Below are 19,378 nucleotides of genomic sequence, written 5' to 3'. Positions count from 1 at the left end.
GGGGAGGGCTCCTCTGGGGTCGCCCCGCACTCAGGAGGCGGCGCTTCCCGTGCCCTTGGGGTCGCGGCGAACCAGGGGCTTCCCTCCGGGCTCACTGGTCTCCCCCGCGCCGCGCCCGCCCCCTCCTCCCCACGCAGCGCTCAGCCCGGGGCGCCGGGGCCGCAGGTGCGCGCGGGCGGGGCCGCGACGGCGGGAACCAGCGAGGCACCTCCGCACCCGCAGCTCGGCGCGGGCCCCGCCCCGGGAGGGCCCCCCCACCCCCCGAAGGTCGCGGCGCCCGTCCCCCGCCCCCCGCCCCCGGGACGGGTCCCGAGCAGGTCCTGGGCGCTTCCCCGGGGGCACCCGCGCCCCAGCGGGAGGAGCGGGACCCGGGGGGGGGGTCAGTACCTGGTCCCCGGGGTCGCCCGTCCCCCGCCCCCGGGGACGGGTCCGAAGCAGGTCCTGGGAGCTTCCCCGGGGGGACCCGCAACCCAACGGGAGGAGCGGGGCGTGGTACCCGGCCCCCGGGGTCGCCCGCCCCCCGCCCGGGCGCTTCCCCCGAGGCACGGGCGCCCGGGCGGGAGGAGCTGGCCCGGGAGGAGCGGGCCGTGCTGCGCGGGGGGCGGGGCGGGCGCGGGGCGCGGGGCGCGGGGGGCGGGGGGCGGGGCCGGCCCGCGGGGCAGGTGGGCGAGCGGCGGCGCGGGCCGCGGGGACCCGGAGGCGCGGGGAGCGGGCGGGGGAGCGGGCTGGGGGAGCCGCGCGGCGCGGCCGTCGGGAGCTCGGCGGGGAGCGGGGGGCGCGCGGCGGCAGGACCCGCCTCCCCCGGCCGCGTGCACACCCGCGCCCACCGCGGCTCGGGCCGGCTGAGCGCGGGCGAGTGTGAGCGCGGGCGAGTGTGAGCGCGAGTGTGCGCACGCCGCGGAGCCTCTGCCCTCGCCTCGCACCCCGCTCGGGGCCTCCGCGGAGCCCGGAACGTGGGCAGGCTGGAAGTATGGCATGCTGCGAACATGGTCTCTGCCAGCAGGGTCCCCGCGATCGCCGCGTGCTGCCGGGTGGGCTTCGCGCTCCTGCCCGTCCTGTGCCTGGCGGCCTGGTGAGTCCCCCCGCCCCGAGGGCGCCCGGCCCTGCGCTCTCCGCCCTCCGCGCCGCGGGGGCCGCCGCCGGGCTGCGACCGCGTAGACGCCGACCGCCGAGGGGCGCCCTGCCCGGTGCCCCCCGCCCCCCGCGCCCCCGCCCCCGCCCCCGCCCGCGCCGCCCCCTGCGGCGCCGCGCACCCTCCGCCGGGGAGACAAACCCGTTTCCACCTGTTAGGTGACCCGTTCCTAAAACGACCCCTTTCGCCTGTTTTTTTTGTTTTGTTTTGTTTTTTGTTTTTTTTTTGTTGGTTTGTGGTTTTTTTTTTTTTTGCGTTTTTTTTTTTTTTTTTTTCTTGCGTGTGCAGTTTAAACGAATCACCAGAACAGAACCAAAAGGAGGAGAAATTATGCCCGGAGAATTTTACCCGCATCCTGGACAGCTTGCTCGATGGTTATGACAACAGGCTGCGCCCTGGATTTGGGGGTAGGCGCGACCGCGGACGCCGCGTGTGTCCTGTCCGTCCCTCGCGCCGCCCGCCTGTCCGTGTGTCTGCGGGACCGCCGTTACGCGGGCCTCGGGTGGAGCCCTGCCAGCCCTCGCTGCCCCTGCCCCCCCCCCCGCCCCCGCCCCCGCGACCTCCGCCAGGGCCGCCCCCACCCGCCCCTCCCGGGCCCCGCTGCAGGCGGGGGAGGGCGAGGGGGAGGCTCAAAACCGCGACCCCGGGCGGGCTGCCCAGCTGCTGCGCCCCCAGAAAGGGCTTCCCTGCCCCCGCCGCCTTGCCCCGCGCAGGTTGCACTTGAGGCGACTGATCCCAAGTCCCCTGTCCTCCCACGTGGCACCTGTCCCTCTGCCAGAACCCCGCCGCCCTGCTCTACCTAGGACGGGAAACTGGGGCACGAGCTGCAGGCTCTGCTGGGGAGCCCAGGCCTTCCCTGCTCTCTTCCACCGTGGGGTGCATTCTCACTTTTTGGGGGGACGTGGCATTGACTCCCCTCCTAAGACTTTGAAGTCCGAGGTGTTTTCAGCTTTATTTCTTCCCTAACTATTTATAGTGACTCTAGCAGAGGCGCATCCATTCACCGTCCTGTTGTTCTTTTTCATGTTCGTGTTCCCTTTGCTTATATAAGGAGCATTTGTGTGGCAAGCCTTGTGCTAGGCACCGTGTCCCCAGATCCTCCACATAGGGTTCTTAGCCTCAAACCCCCGGCTCAGTCCAATGGAGAGGGAACCCGTGACTTCATCCCGAGTGTCAGCTCAGGTCTGCTGACCACCTTCTGGTCCCTTCTCTCTAACTACACTGAACTAGTTATCTACTGGGAAAGGAGTTGAACAAGACGGGCTCTATCTTGAAAGAGCCTCCAGTAGTAGTTGCAACAGTATAACCACTAATACTGTATTTATGTATTTGAGTTTTCATAGAGGGGAGGCATTTCATAAGGCATTACTGAGAGTAAGCTCTCACTACCCCCATTTTACAGATGAAGAGATTGAGGCTTGGGAAGTTAAGTAACCAGTTCAAGTTCACAGTCGGTAAGTGGCATGGGCAGGATGTGACCCCAGGTCAGGGTGTCCATTTAAGAGACAAACTCCTGAAGATCGAGAGGGTATCGGATGCTGTGTGGCGAGCATCTCAGGACAGGAGGTGCACAGGGAACAGGAGGCTTCCTGTTGAGACTGTATAGGAGATGGGATGAGGAGGGAAAGGAAGAAATAAAAGGGAGCAGGGACATCCCCACGAAAGAGAGGGTTACAGGGTCTCAGGTCTGAAAGAATGGTCAGAAATAAACGAGAATTGGAGAGAGTGGAGCTGGACGGTTTTTCGGAGCCTGATTAGTCTGGTTCTTCTCATTTAACAAATGAGGACACCGAAGATTAGAAATGGAAAGTGATTTATACAGGGACACATAACATATTAATGGTTGGCTGAAATCGGGACTTCGGATCCCAAACTTCTTTCTGGATTTTACTGAGGAGGTTATAGGCGGCCATTGAGGATATTAATTGAGTTTTTGTGTGTTGACGGTGATAAATATGGATGAGAAGGATGAAAAGATTCTCCTAGTTCTTCTCACATTGCCTCTCCAGCAGTAGGATGCTCAGCACTGCATTTGCCTTCATGCAAATCTGAAAAGAAGCTTCCTTGCAGAAGTGAATCATTTGTCAATGCACGATCTCTCACAAGTGACTGGGAAATTATCACTTTATATCCAAAAAAGAATCTTGTGGAGAATATTTCAGATGATGTGATAGCGTCGAAGACTCTATTATATCAATAAAAGAGAATTTATCTGCCCATCAGGGTTTTAAACGTGACATTTTAAGTAAGGGGGGAAAAATAACAGAAATATCGAATCACATGAGTTTCAATATTTATTAGAGAATTGATGGACCTGAACATAAATTAAAGTGAAAAGTCATAACTGAAATGATACGGATTTATTATTAAATGGCGAAAGTTAAGATAGCATCCTGTCCCATTGGTTATAAATACAAATATAACTCAAAAAGGAGGACTCCACTGTAGATGCATCCTTTTTACCCACTACCCTTTCCCATAATACTATATAGACAATAAAATGAATGGGATCAATCTGTGTAAGCCACTGCTAGATTTTGGCTAGCTGCAGTAGTGCTGAAGTGTCTCCAGGGCATTATTAGTCATCTTACCTGTCACCACGAAGTGATCTGCACTACCCACCTGCAGATACTTTGATGGTTTTATGGGAAGGGCTGAATTCACCTGACTTTAAGTGTGAGCAGTTGATTAATCATTAAACATTTACTCTATCGCACGGGTTTTTTTTTTTTTCTTACTCATAAATATTTGTGGTACATGCGATTTTTTAGAAATGGGCCATTCTCTGTAAATGCATAGCACACCAAAGTGACAAGGGAATAGTAATTCTCACCTGCGGAAACCGTGTAATCTGTTTACAGGATAAGTGAACATCACTGAAAATAATGAGAAAACTCATTCTTAGCACAGACTTTGGATACCGTAAGTTTGGTCCCTTCTCTGACACTTCAACACTTTGTGGAAAGTTTGGCATTTTAAAAATAAAATGAAAACAATTCGGATTTTGACCAGTGTGCTATAAATACAGATTTACTTCCTGGTTCCTTTAATCCTACCTCTGCTCTTTGTAGAGCATTTACTTTATATCTGTTTATACAACTTAGCTGTGTTCCATTTAAAATAAAGCTAAAAGCAAAGATTTGAATTGAAATTGGATGGTTTGTGATTGCTCAGTAGGCCGGCAGGGGTTGGAATAGATTTGGAAACTAAATTACATATTTTTAACTCAGCAGCACAGCTTGCAACAGGGAAGTAAAAGGAACTGAAATGATTCTCTTCTTTTCATCCCTCCAGGGTCTCCTCTCCCTTGTCTCCCACGTTCTCCCATTGGAGAAGAAAAGGGGAAAAGGTGAGAAGAGAAGGAAGGAGGCACGGTGAGAGAAGCCAGATTGGGACTTCTGAAGGGGTATAGTTCTTTTGGCCTCTGACAAATCAATCTGCTGTCATCCTGAAGTAGCCCTCACCTGCTTAGAAGTGGCACACAGGTGAACCCTTCCACAAAGCAGCTAGGAAGTCCTTCCCCTGTGCTCTTAACCACTTGCGACACTGTTAAGGGGGTGCCGTCTTAAAAAAAAAATGCATAGCTAAGGGATTAACCACCAGGAGATAGTTTAGGAATTACACAAACCCTCGTGCATTTCAATCTTCTGAGGCTTCTGATCTGGAATAGTAAATACTTCAACAAGAGATCATTGCCTTAGAACATCTTCCACAACCTCTCTGAGATGGGAACAGAGCATGAGGTCAGTTTTGCAAGGTTGCTCGCCAGCATGGTGGGGCTTCACACTGGTGAAGCTTGGAAACCTCTATAGTTTGGAAACCGTTTGGCATAAAATGTTTAATAAGATTGTCATAACGACACAATGAGATCAGCAGGGTGGGCATCATCAGTGTGTTAGAGGGGGCTGAGAGAAGTGCCAATGAATTGCTCAGAACCCTAAAACTACTAATAGGCCACTAACAGACTGGGGAGCTGCCGTGTTGCTACATCCACTTCCAAGGCTTTCTCTTCCGTCCTCCTGTTTACCAAGAGTGAAGTTTTCATTAACATTCTGGTTCCTAAGTAGGTTATTAAAATAAGCAAAACTACGTTTCCCCCCAAAGGAGTGAAGCGAGAACTTTTATTCTAAAGCTTTAATAACATTTTAAAATGGAAAAGCAAATATAGAGAAGTGCATACACTTAGGTAAATTTGGAATAATTTTTCCCCACAAATAGAAATACTCTTGCAATGTTTTCAGATGATCTATATCCTAACCTAAAAATTAAATTAATGCACTAACCACATGCTAGCCATATTAATTGGAGGTCTACGGAGAATATATATATATATATATATATATATTTAAATATATATAATTTAAATATCACCTACTACTTTTGTAAATATGTAGGCAAAAGAACACTTCAAATCCACAGGGCAACAGAAAAATGAAACTTCATCTCTTTTGAATTTGTCATTCTCAATTTATGCATTCAGTTGTTGAACCGATAGATTTTGAGACCACCGTGTAGAAACCACAGGAACAATGTGAGGTTGTAAAGATATTATTCTAAATCAGACACAGGCAGGCCCTTGTGAACTTCATAGCTAAGCAGTGCAGAGGGAGAAAAATAACAGAGAAACAAGGAAGATATGAAAGATGATGCTATGGAACAATCTAGTAGCATGATAAGACAGAGAATTAATTGGGTAAAGGGCCTGTCTCAGATACAGTGGGGAAGAAAGTCTTTTAAGTTGAGCCCTAAAGGTGACAGATATGGAAAAGGCAAGCAAAAGTTGTTCTCAGGCAAGGAAAAAAGAAAAAAAAAGAAAAAGCAAGTGTAAGGATTCTAAGACAGATGATAAGTTAGTGTGATTCAGACTGTGAAGGGAGCCTGGTGAAGGGAGTTGCGGGAAGCTGGTAAGAAAGCCAGAGGAACGATCTCACAGGACTGGCTTGTTGTGGTAAGAAGAGGCCAGATCATGCAAGGCCCTTTGTACAAGAGTTTAGATCCTTCTTTTTTTTCTTTTTTTTTAAAGATTTTATTTATTTATTCATTAGAGACACAGAGAGAGGCAGAGACACAGGCAGAGGGAGAAGCAGGCTCCATGCAGGGAGCCCGGTGTGGGACCCGATCCTGGGACTCCAGGATCACGCCCTGAGCCAAAGGCAGAGGCTCAACCGCTGAGCCACCCAGGCGTCCCTAGATTCTTCTTTTAGTGAACCTGGAAGCCACTGGAGTTGTGTAGGTGGAGGCAATGACTTGGGGTGACTCAGATGGTAACATGATCCCTCTGGCAACTGCATAATAAGAAAGACTTAGATACAGACCTTGGGCAGTATTGGAAATGAAGAGACCAACGAGGAAGGGTTTTTTGTTGTTGTTGTTGTTAGGAGGGGGTGGTTCTCTTCATTAAGTCAAGGATGGCTTGGTGTAAAGGTAATAAATGTAATAAAGAGAGATTTAGGTGGAAAAATTGAGATATATTTTGGAGGTATAATTCAACAAATAACTGGTGATGGATTTCATATGGGTGGTAAAGGAAAAGGAGAAGTAAAAAATGACTCCTGGGTTTTTATTTTGAGAAAATGAGTAGAGGATGGTGCTATTTAAATTAGGGAAGGGAGAAGAGACATGGGGGTGAAATCACGAAATCATGTGCAGATGTGTTAAGCTCAGAATACATAGGCAGAGTCCTAGTGGTTGTACATGTTTGGATATCGGACAAGAGTTTTGTCTGGAGATCTACAAGAGGGTCACCAGCATATGGTGCTATGAGAACAGGTGCCTAGAGGAGAGTGGTAAGAGGGCAAAGAGTCCAGAACCAAGCCTCAAGGAGCATTAACAATTGAGGAAGGGCAGAAAATGTAGTTTTGTCAGAGGATGAAAAAGAGTAGACTGTATCGGTGGGCACTCAGTGAGCGTGAAGTTCTAGAAGTCAAGAAGAATGTCTTAGGAAGGAGGGATGAGAAGCCCCTGAAATTCTTCTAAGATTAAGTTAGATAGGGCTGGCCGCATGAGATGTTTCATTCCATTCACTTTTCATCAACTATTTATTAATCCTGTACCATGTGCCCGGCGCTGCTCTAGGATGGCACCGGGGATGCATGAGTAGCCACAAGAGATGCAGTTCCCTGCCTTCGTGAGCTGATAATGTAGTGAAAGAGACAGAAAATGAGCAACAGAAATAAGTAAAATATAGAGTATCAGAAGCCGATACCTGCGATGGAGTAAGATAAAGCCGGGGAGGAATTGCGGTGTTACTGAAAGTAGTAGAGAAACTTCAATGAGAAGGTGATATTTTGAGCAATGATCCTAAGTAGGTAAAAGTAGAAGCCACGTTTGGGTTCGAAAGAATTGTATGTGCAAAAGTGCTAAGCGTGGAAGTCCGTGTGTGTACAGTAGAGTCTAACAGAACTGAAGAGTGAGAAGGGGTTGGCGTGATGCGAAGCTGAGGTTGTGTAAAGCTGTTTGTTACTCCTGGTCCTATCACAAGTGATTGGGGGATTCCATCTGGGACAGACCCTGACCTGCCTAATTTTCTTTTTCTTTTTTCTTTTCTTTTTCTTTTTCTTTTTCTTTTTTTAAATAAAGATTGTATTTATTTATTCATGAGAGACACAGAGGGAGGCAGACACAGGTGGAGGGAGAAGCAGGCTCCCCGTGGGGAGCCCGATGGGGGACTCGATCCTGGGGCCCTGGGAGCACAACCTGAGCCAAATGCAGACGTTCAACTGCTGAGCCACCTGGGTGCCCCTAATTTTCAAAGACTCACCTTGGTTGCTGTAGTGACGCATGCAAATGCAGAGGGGTTTTCACAATTAAGGAGGCAAGCGGTGACGGATGTCTTGACCAAGCTGGTGGCACGAAGCTTGTAACGCTGGAGGACTGTGATCAGGTGCTGGCTGTGTTTCAAAGCTCTGCTCTGCTAATGACAGCTGGAAGGTGGAGCGAAGGGAAAAGGGAGGTGTCCGACTCCAAAGTGTTTGACTTGAACACCTAGAAAAATAGAGTTGCCACAGTGTTGGCAACACTGAAGCAGATGAGGGGTGGGGAGGAACAATTTGTACATGGATGTGCTGAGTTTGAGTTGCCTAAGGGACATTAAATGGAGATGGATCTGGAAAGCAGAGATGATTGTATGTCAATATATATGATATTTAAAGCCATAAGAGTACAGGGATCGGGATCCCTGGGTGGCGCAGCGGTTTGGCGCCTGCCTTTGGCCCAGGGCGCGATCCTGGAGACCCAGGATCAAATCCCACATCAGGCTCCCGGTGCATGGAGCCTGCTTCTCCCTCTGCCTGTGTCTCTGCCTCTCTCTCTCTCTCTCTGTGTGACTATCATAAATAAATAAAAATTAAAAAAAAAAAAAAAGAGTACAGGGATCATCAGGAGATTAAAGATGATGGAGAGAGGTTCAGGAAGAGAGCTAGGAAGTCCCCTGCACTGAGAGGTGGGGGGAGAGGAAGAGTTTCTGGCCCAGGAGGACTGAGGAGTAGCCTTGGAAGTAGGAGGAAGCTCTCAGAGGGCTCATACTGGATGTTAAGTGAAAAAGAGGAGATGGGATTGATCATTTACTTCCTAGTGCTCCAGACAGATTAGGAAAGATAACATGGAACTGGTCACTGCATTTAGCAACACCCACCTCTTGGGTGCTTTTGACAAGAGCAGCTTCAGTAGCATGCTGGGTCTGGGAGTCTGACTGGGTGGGGGGGGGAGGAGGAGTCTCTGGACATTTGACAGGGGAGCAGAGAAACGGGCTGGTAAAGGGAAGGGAAGGAGCAGTGGGATCCAGACAGCTTCTTCAAAAATGGGTGAAATTAAGTTATTTTTTTAAAGTCCGTGTTAACAGTGCCATAGAGAGGGAAGATTGGTGGTATCGACAAAAGGAATTTTAGTGGATCCTGAGCCTGAAAACCAGGTTGTAACAGATGATAGAGTGGATAGAAAAGGAAGAATTAGAGGCCATGTGTATGGGTTTTGTTTTTTTCCCCCAGAAGTTCAGAATGTGAAAGGGAAGAGAAAGAGGGAAGGCTGCCTTCTTTTAAGATTAGAAATATCAGAATACATCCGTGTGCTACTGGAATAATCTAGTAAGGGGTAATTAATATCACAGAAGAGGGAAGGGGTAACGGAAAGGAAAATGCCCTTGAGAAGACTAAAGGCTGCAGAACCCAGAGCACAAATTTACTTTCTTATTTTCTCGGTTTAGCACCAAAGAGGTACCGCCGCTATTTATTTGCATTTTCTTTAGGGCGAGGATATTTGGTATTTCCCCAAATAGGCGCTGCACGATCTAGATATGGGCTACTCGTAACCTTATGGATATTCAGATGAGATTTCGCTGGGTTGTTAGTTTTCTTTAAGGTGAAAAATACATCAGCTTGCCTCATATTCCCGTCTAGGCCTTTTTATTGTATTTATTTTTGAAAGCCTCTTGTGTGCAGGATTGGATTCTGAATTAACAATACTTGTTTAACAATTACTGTCATTATTGGTCTGCACATAACCTTCTTTTTATCCACCCACCCATCTATTCATTCATCCCTTGTAACGTCATCACAGTTCAATATTAAACTGCACGACAGTGACAACTTTTATCCTGCTGGGTGGTCTCCCTCAGCCTCTCTTCCTGTCTGCCCTGCCCACGTAACTACCATTCTGAGTCCTTCCTAAATTCTCTTAATAGTTTTTCTTTAAATATCATTTTAGCTCAACTTAAAAAAAAAATTAAATTACAAAAATGCAATGGTTTTGAGCATGTTATATATTAGCCTTTGGTGGCTTTTTTTTTTTCCCACTTAATTGTGTATTGCTAAGATTTCATTCTTGCTGTTGCATATTGCTATAGATCATTCATTTGACGGCTGTGTGATATTTCCACTTCATAGGAACCAGTTTATTCATCTTCTCTGTTGGCAGTAGGCATTTTGCTTATTTCCAAGATTGTGTTGCTGTGAATATTCTGGCCCAAATTTCCTGCTGTAAATGTGCAAAAGTTTCTTTTGCATATATATCCAGGAACGGATTTTTCTGGATCTTAGTGTAAGTGGGAGTTTGACTTGATGAGATAATGCCAAACTGTTTTCTGTGGTGGTTTTACAAATTCAAACTCTCATTTACAATGAATATGAGATTCAGGATCCACAAAACCTTCAACTATATATATATATATATATATATAAAATTGAATATATTATATATGTATATTGTTAAGTATATTATATATACTTTTGAATATATTATATATTATTGAGTATATCATATATTATTGAATACATGATATATAATTGAGTAGTTATATATTATTTATATTATATATATTTGAGCATATTATATATATTATTGAGCATATTATATATCATTGAATATGTTATATATTATTGAGTATATTATATATATCATTGAATATATGTATAGAACTTGAAATGGCATTTGATTGTGAAATAATTAGAATTTTCTGATTTCTAATGTGAACATCTTTTCAAACCTTTATTGCCTATAAGAATTTTCCTTCTGTGAATAGCATTTTCATCTTTTGCCCATATTTCATTTTTTTTAAACACTCTTCTTATTTATTTAAGTACTGTAATCATTTAAAAAGTTGACCTGGATTGGTAGGAGGATCAGAGGACATAGGAAGCACTAATCTTTGATGTTATCTAAGTAAAACTTGATAGCTTTCTTTTTCCTCTGTGATATCAATAGATATCTCTTCTTTGTTTATTCTGCAGGAAGGCTAGGGTTTCTTTTTTTTGTTTTGTTTTTTTGGTGACAAAATTAGGTATTTCCTTAAGCATATCACTCAAGAATCCTTGTTGTTATTGTACCTCCTCACTACGTTAAGTCTCTTGATTTTTAGAAACACAACAGCAGTGTTTTGTATGATGTAGCTGGATGCGTGAATTTAGGTGGATAAGAAACCAGAAATACGTCCTCAAGTACGTAGCTGGGGACACAGTATGAACAAGGATGACACGTTACAGTATTAGCAAGACATCTAAGGTCTTTCTCCTGGTTTTACAGCAAATTGAACACTGTTATTGGAGAAGAAATTAAATCCTTATATCCTTAAGTTAGCAGTGAGTGGAAAATTATCTGATACATTGTAAATTGTTTTCCTACTTTCCACCCAAGTTAGATTCAGTACTAAGATGGGAATATTCCTCTGAATTTCATCTTGGCAGTCTTGGCTCTGTCTTTCAAAGACTATAGAAGATCACTTTGCTTTACAAAATGCCAAATACATTTTGGGGATTAAAAATGTTTCCCTATTACCCAAGAAGTAGGATTTTTAAAATAAAATATGTCTCTGATGTTACACAAATGCATATAACATTATGAGAAGTCCTTCCAAGCCCAAAATTATCTGGTTTCTATGTAATTATGCTCTTAGTAAGGTTGATTTGAACGTCCTAAACAGTAGCGTTAGAGGAAGCGTCTCTAAGAATTATTCTTAATTACATAGCGACCATTATTCATAGAAAACTGATTTATTGGAAACCTATTACATTTAAGGCCTGAGATTAGTTCTGGGAAAGGATACAAATATAAATAAGACACATTTTCTGCTTTAATCAGGAAATATTTTTAGCTTAACTGGTGTAACGGATGAATCCAAGTAATTTTTCTTTTGGGGAAGTTTTAAAATCACTAGTGAGATGATATTAAGAACACGAACACATACTTATTCACCACCTAGTATGTGCAAAGCACTATGCTAGTTGGGAACTTCAAAGAGGATTAAGATTCCATCTTTGCTGTTAAGGGATGAAAGACTCAAATAAGCTATAATAAGATAAGAGCAAAGGCATGGAAAGGACTGCAAGAACATAGCTCAGAAACCATGCATAAACAGAATTTAGGAAATTTAGATATGGTATGTTATGCAAGAGATAGGAAATTATATAAGCCATTAATTATTGGTTTATTATTTAGTGATACCATTAGCATAGTCAGGCGAGAATGTACTTGGGAGATCAGTACAAGGGGGTTATAATTCTGGCTCTGGCACATATTTAAATTCTGTGAGCTCAGTTTCCAGATCCAGAAAATTCTCATAATAATATCACCCTTGGAGGGTGTTGTGAGAGTTAAATGAAATAGTGTATGGAAAGACGCTGGTGTCCTGCCTGGCACATGGTAGGCCTTCATTAAATAGAATTATTATATCTCTGCTTATTGCTCTTTGGAAACAAAAACCTGTTCCCTATGAGCCAGCATGCCCTCTGTTCACACTCCATCCCTACTGTTGCATTCCTAGGGTAGGCCACTGTCATGGCTCCTAGGGTAGGCCACCATCATGTCTCCTAGCATAGGCCACCGCCATGTCTCCTAGGGTAGGCCACCGCCATGTCTCCTAGGGTAGGCCACCGCCATGTCTCCTAGGGTAGGCCACTGTCATGTCTCCTAGGGTAGGCCACCATCATGTCTCCTAGTGTAGGCCACCACCATGTCTCCTAGGGTAGGCCACCATCATGTCTCCTAGCGTAGGCCACTGCCATGTCTCCTAGGGTAGGCCACCATCATGTCTCCTAGGGTAGGCCACCACCATGTCTCCTAGGGTAGGCCACCATCATGTCTCCTAGCGTAGGCCACTGCCATGTCTCCTAGAGTAGGCCACCGTCATGTCTCCTAGGGTAGGCCACTGCCATGCCTCCTAGGGTAGGCCACCATCATTTCTTTAGGCTAGTATGGTTGCCTCTTAGAAGAGACCTTCTGCTCCACTTGCCTCCCTATCATTTACTGGCCAGACAACTGCTAGAGTGATTTTATAAAAGACATAATTTAGATCACATAATTTCCTTACTTACAAACTCTTGATGGCTTTCCAATGATTAAGGGATAAAAATCAAACTTCCTCACAGCCTAAGGCAGAATTATACTGAATATCAAAGGAAGAGAACTTTTGGGAAAGAACAGAAGGTAATTCTTTCTTTTGTATCTCTCTATTCTTCTGCTTGGGCTGCCAAAACAAAATACCGCAGACAGAGTGGCTCACAGGATAGCGAGATCAAGGTGTGAGCAAGGCTTAGCTTCTTCCGAGTCCTCTCCCCTTTGCTCTGGGTGGGTATCTTCTCCGCCTTCACGTGGCCTTTCAACTGTGTGTTCCTGTGTCCTAATCTCCTCTTCTTTTAAGGGCACCAGTCACATTGGATTAGAGCCCATCCCAGTGACCTCATTTTAACGTGATTCCCTTTTTAAAAGACCCCAACTCCAAATACAGTCATGTTCTGAGGAATGGGGGGTTAGGACTTCAACATGTGAATTTGGGAAGAACTCAATTCAGCCCATCACAACCTCTCCATGTGCTGCCCATCTGTCACCAGGATTTCTACAAGCTCTTTTCTATGAAGTTATGACAGCTGTCACTCTAACACGTATTCTAAGTATGTTGCTTGGAAGATGCCCCTTTAGAATATGGGCTCAGGGGTAGGTCTCTGTCCCACTGACTCTGCTTTTCATTCTCTTTATGTGGTTTTCATTTCGTAGCCTTCTCTTCCTTACCTGCTTTGCGGCAGCCTTACCGGCCTCCTTTCTAGTCCCTGAACTCACCAAGATCCCTCCTGCCTCTGAGCTTTTACCCTGAAGTATTTTATGCCTGGAATGCAATGGTCTCTGCCCTTCCAGTGGCGAATGCCCACCCTCCACATCTCAGTTTAAAAGTTACCGCCTTGAAGCCTGGCTCACAAATCGAGGCTTTCCCAGTCTCTTGTTCAATTACCAGCCTGTGTTGTACCTCTTAGGAATGAAAAGATTCTTCCATTTAGTTTATTATTTATACTCAGTCTCCTCTGATAGCATATTCACTTTCGGAGACAGGGAATTTTTTTTCATTTCATTTCATTTTTTTCAAATTTTTATTTAAATTCTAGTTAGTTAACATACAGTGTAGTATTGCTTTCGGGAGTAGAATTTAGTGGTTCATTACCTACACGAAGCACCCGGCGAGACTGGGAACTCTTAGGTCTTGTTTACCATGGTGCCACCAGGCCTACTATGGGATCTGACCAGCAGCAGGTGCTTGCTTGATTAATGTTTATTGAGTGAGTGTCCAAGTGAAATCCCTTTACCAATCATGTATCTGTAGACTCTCACTTAATCTCAAAGCCCAATATGATCATGTAAAGCAAATACTGAATAGTATCACAGACTAATGAAACAAGACTAAGATTGTAATTCTGAACACTAATACTTTTCAAGAACCATTAAGAAAGTATTATGTAAGGTTTTGAAAATACCTGTTATTCACTATATGTTAAGTAATTGAATTTAAATAAAATAAAAGAAAAAGAGAAAACACCCATCATTATCATGGAATCATTGTAACTACAAGAATTAGCATAACCCCACACACCTTAAAATAAATTTGTAAGCAAAAATATCATTGGCCTAATTCTTCTACATGTCCCTCGCTCTCATTGAACATCTATGGTATTAATGTTTTACAGGACATAGTTTGGTAAATAGTGTTCTAGAAATTGGATGAACAGTGTAAACTAGAATAATGCGAACTGCATCACTGTTGTTCTGAAGAAACCAGCAGAGTGACTTGTGCCACTCTTGAACCACTTTGTGCCACTCTTGAACCACTTTGAATCAATTCACCAAGAAGTGAATAGGTCTGACTTGTAGGAGAGTTTATCTTATCTAAAGTTCAACACATATTACCATCTTCTTGGATTGCCTGTCTATTCCTGGAATATTTTGGCTTAATGAGCTTATGACCATCATATTTTTGTTGTTGTTTACAATTGCTCATTCAAATAAAAATCCAATTAACTTCTCACACTTATTTTATCTGTTTACCTAATTTTTAATTGCATCTTATTTATCTGTTTTCCAAAGTGTGTGTGTGGTTATTCTTTTTGAAATGAAAGCTCACGATAGATCAATCTAATCTATACCTTTTCTTTTGCTGTACTTACAAAGGATATATTTTTCTTAGGATACTTATTTAAGAGGGAGAAATATTCTGATTCATTTCTATGAAGATAACTTTAAACCTAGGGCATTAAGCCACACCAACTGCTCTTTGTCTTTTTTTTTTTTTTCTCTTTTGGGCATAAATCCAATTGCCCAACCAGTATCTAAAGGAAATAGTCATCTTGATAACAGATGTTATGCTTTCCAGTACAGAATATCTACCTCCTGGCCAAACAATGGTATCAACCATCATTTAAGGAAATGATGTTGAAGAGGGCAGCAATTTTTAATTTTTATTAGTAATAAAATAAAAAAATAAAAAATAAAAAGTAATTTTTATTAGTAAAAAAAATGACTATCATTATTGAGTGTATATATTCTAGAGACTGGTACTAAGTCATTTACATTTATTATTTCAATTAATACTCATTAAAACCTTTACCTATTAGGATTCATGACTTGACTAAGATCGTATATTTAATAAGTGTCAGAGCCAAATTTAAATTCCACAATTCCTGATTTTAAGCACCATGCTAAACCCAGATTGTGACCATTTTCCTTTGTCTAGAATCTGTGTCAGTCCAGTCATGATGCCCTCTCTTCTTTTCTGCCAAACACACCCACATGTTTGTTTCCGAACCAGTCTTATTAAGGCCTAGGAAGGATCTCAGTAGTGGCCGGTATCAGAAGCAAAGAGAAACTACTACTTAATAAGTACTCTCATAAGAGAGTCACTGTGTTCAGGGTCTTATATGAACAATTTCATTTGATCCCTATCAACAGTCTTGCCTGATGTGTGTGGTTGCTGCTTTTGAGAGGTTCAATAGCCTGCCCAAGATCAAACAGCTAGTAGGTGGCAAGAAGTGAATAGGTCTGACTTGTAGGAGAGTTTATCTTTGATCTCAGTCACCAGTGGACGGTCTGCCTATTGTTAAAGGTGACATGAATCATTTTTGTGCTTAGGTTATTTCCCAGAATTCTCAGCTCTCCAAAGATGCATCCCTTACAACCATTCGAGTTTATCTCCTCACTCTCGTGGCTAAGTTCCCTCTTCTTAATAGCTTGCTTCTCTACTAACGGCCAATCAGATGATGGACTATAAAAAAACTACAAAGGCCAAAAACTTTTGTTTCCTGCGCTGCCAGTCGTAACAGTGCCCAGAGGTGATGTATTTTTGAAGGAACAAGGTTCCCCTAAATAATTGGGTTTTATTTTTGTTATTTTTTTTCCCGTAAATAAACACTGCTTTCTGATTCTGTTCTTTTGTCTACATTTTTTTTTTGTAGAAATGCATTATCTCACTGAAAATTTAAGATGCCCATAAAAACACATCATATCTGTATTTACTCTTTAATTATCCTCCTTGCCTGTAAAATTGGTAATTTTTTTCACTCTTACTTACTTCATACCTACTAGGTCCTGTTACAGAAGTAAAAACTGACATATATGTCACCAGCTTTGGACCTGTCTCTGATGTTGAAATGGTAGGTATTTGGGAAATATAATGTACCTCTTGAGGTTTGAAGAAAACATGGAGAAGAGAGGGCAATTAATATTTATCTTGTTGTTAATCACACACAGCTAGAAAGTCAAAGAACTGCCCAATTAGTCTCAAAAGCTTCTAAGGAGTAAGACATTGAATTTGCATTTCTAACATTTGACTATTTTGTGGTTTGGAGTCATTCTCAACAAAGAAGAGAACTTTCCTGTTACTAGTCTCCATGGCACCACCTTTTATGTAGTGATTTTTTTCCTTAGAAAAATCACTGAAGAGGAGAAAATTGAAGAATATAATTAATTTTTGTAGGAAACTATACTGTAGTCCTAATTGCATTTAGTATTCCATGTTGGCCCAAATGCTCACTCCCTGCCCCCACCCAACCCCTTCTTGCCCTGCCTTTCTCTCATGCTGAAAGAGGTTAGAACACCAAACACTGGTCAGGATGAACTCGTCCATTCAGTTCTGCCCTCTACTAGTAAATATAAGTAGTTTAAAGGTCAGAGGGCCTACTTTACCTTTTCCCTTGACCTAAGGCTCCTAGGCTAACTTTAATAAATTCTGTGAATATAAAATTGCTTTTTACATATTTTACTTTGTCTTAGAGATGCTTGCAATTTTATGATTAATTATGCAATGATATTTGTTACACTTTTACTAATTTTTCTACCTGGTCTAAAGTATAACTGTAATTACCTGGTGCTGGCAGTTTTATTAAATTATAGTAATTACTCTTGAATGATTCATGTGTATGGTAATTTACTTATCTAATAAAGTAGAAGATTAAGGTATCAAGATGGACAAAACATGCTTTAATTGCTGAGAATCTTTTAGCTCCACTGGTTTAAGAAAATTTCTGCTTCTATTAATTTAGGGTTTTTTTGGGTGTTTTTTTTCTTTTTATGAGTGGGAAGGAGGCTAGAATTTAATGCATATTTATGTGTAGTTGTCTGTGATTTGAATATGTCACAAACTAATTTCTCTAGGAATACACAATGGATGTGTTCTTCAGACAGACGTGGATTGACAAAAGACTAAAATATGATGGCCCAATTGAAATTTTGAGATTGAACAATATGATGGTAACGAAAGTATGGACCCCTGATACTTTCTTCAGGAATGGAAAGAAATCTGTTTCACATAATATGACAGCTCCCAATAAGCTTTTTAGAATTATGAGAAATGGCACTATTTTATACACAATGAGGTAGTCATTTTTTTTCTTTTTCCTCCTTCCCTTTTTGTGCTTTTTTCCATTCTTTCCTCCTTCCCTTTCTCTCTCCTTCTATCGTTCCTCCCTTCTTCCCATCTTTCTCATTTTAGGTGTCCTAAGAACATTTTTAAAGTGAGAGTTAATTATAATTGCATTTCTCCACTATAGACTCACCATAAGTGCAGAGTGTCCCATGAGATTGGTGGATTTCCCCATGGATGGTCATGCATGCCCTTTGAAATTTGGAAGTTGTAAGTTACAATACAAATATTCTTAGAATTATTATTATCTAATGCAAGCTAATACTTATATATGTACGTGATTTCCCATTATCCATTTAAATCATTGTTGATGACAACAACTCTCCAAGATTTTACTTTTAGGAGACTATCCCAACCCCTTTTCCAAAAACCAAAAAAATCTATATGTACAGCTAGCCCAGGTAGACTGACTTGTTGATAATAGGTTGGTGGTCAGTGGTGAATTTAGGGACCTTTAAAGCCCATGTGTTGGTGGTGTGACAAAGAAAGTGCAAAGGATTTTTAGTGGGGAAGGGAGTAATTGAGCAGTGTCTGTTACAAGCAGACTCCTCTATGGCAGATTTGAAGAAAGGTGAGGGAAGTTTCAGGGTTTCTTGCAATGACCAGGGTTAGAGTAATATCAGCAGCACTATTAGTATCAAAGTGGCTGAAGCACGATGGAAGCATAGCAGGAGACATAGTCTGATATATAGACAGCCGGATAATATACTGCCTTATAGACCACATTAAGGAGTTTGGATTCTCGTGTAAACGCTACAGAAAGCCCTTGGGGTGTTTTGCTAGGAGATTTGGCATTCTTTGACTGACATTTTACAATTTCATTTCAGCTTTTCTATGGAGAATGGATTGTAGGGAGGTTAGAGTAGAAGCAGAGAAGAGTTGGAGGCTATTGCTTTAGTACATCAAAGATGGTGGTGGCTTAGACAAGGACGCTACTAGAGGAGAAGCTGGGAGGTAGGTAAATTGGGCATATTTTGAGGAGGTGAAGGCAAGCAGGTGAAATGAATGGGTAGAAAAGAGTATGAAACTCTTTCCCCCTAAGCTCCTTTCTCTGAGATGGCAGAAAAATGAGATTGCCTCTTCTAATGTCTGCCTCAAATCATTTGATTCAATCAGAATCTACCAAAAATAGGTGCTGGCTTTTATTGCTTCAGATCCTTAGTGCACTGATTGTGAAACTCTTGGCTGCTATTAACGTTGCTCACTGCTTAACTTAATGAGAATTGGCCATTGCCCTTCTTTTACAACCCCTAGGAATCACAGTATTCAATGAACTAAGTTAATGCTAGAGAGAGTCATTTGCTTTCTGACCAGTGACTTAATGAGAGAAGATTAAAAAAAAACAAACAAAAAACAAACAGGAAGGATGATCTCACTGGGGGCAGGATTAAAATCTGTCTTTACTATAATAATAATCATATAATAATTTAAATTTCGCCCCAAGGTATTTCTTATCTATGGGAAGTTCTTTCCCACTCAGCCCCCTCTGGTTCTCATACACAGCACTCTTCGGAGTGACGTGAACACAGTGGATACTCAATCAAGGTACTAAATAAAGAAATCACTCTTTGGAAGTTGAT

General features: G+C 43.1%; 1 protein-coding gene across 4 annotated transcripts in view; it reads left to right on the top strand.

Moving 5' to 3' along the window:
- The first annotated feature begins 828 nt into the window (after nucleotides 1-828).
- The window catches only part of GABRA4 (gamma-aminobutyric acid type A receptor subunit alpha4), a 218,870-nt gene continuing 200,320 nt past the window's right edge, over nucleotides 829-19,378 (top strand). For 2 of the 4 annotated variants that reach the window (XR_012007084.1, XR_012007085.1), the window contains exons 1-5: nucleotides 829-1,072; nucleotides 1,421-1,539; nucleotides 16,463-16,530; nucleotides 17,531-17,751; nucleotides 17,926-18,008. Coding sequence is in view for 2 of the 4 variants with exons in the window: in XM_072774945.1 (XP_072631046.1) it covers nucleotides 987-1,072; nucleotides 1,421-1,539; nucleotides 16,463-16,530; nucleotides 17,531-17,751; nucleotides 17,926-18,008 (577 nt within the window). In the remaining 2 variants the exon portion in view is untranslated. The remainder of the gene's footprint in view (nucleotides 1,073-1,420; nucleotides 1,540-16,462; nucleotides 16,531-17,530; nucleotides 17,752-17,925; nucleotides 18,009-19,378) is intronic. The other 2 variants (XM_072774945.1, XM_072774944.1) reach the window with 1 other exon arrangement.

This window comes from Canis lupus, chromosome 14 (assembly GCF_048164855.1).
Source record: "Canis lupus baileyi chromosome 14, mCanLup2.hap1, whole genome shotgun sequence".
NCBI classification, from domain to species: domain Eukaryota; kingdom Metazoa; phylum Chordata; class Mammalia; order Carnivora; family Canidae; genus Canis; species Canis lupus.
Note: the sequence above shows the minus strand (reverse complement) of the source record. Positions and strands in the feature narration are given on the sequence as shown.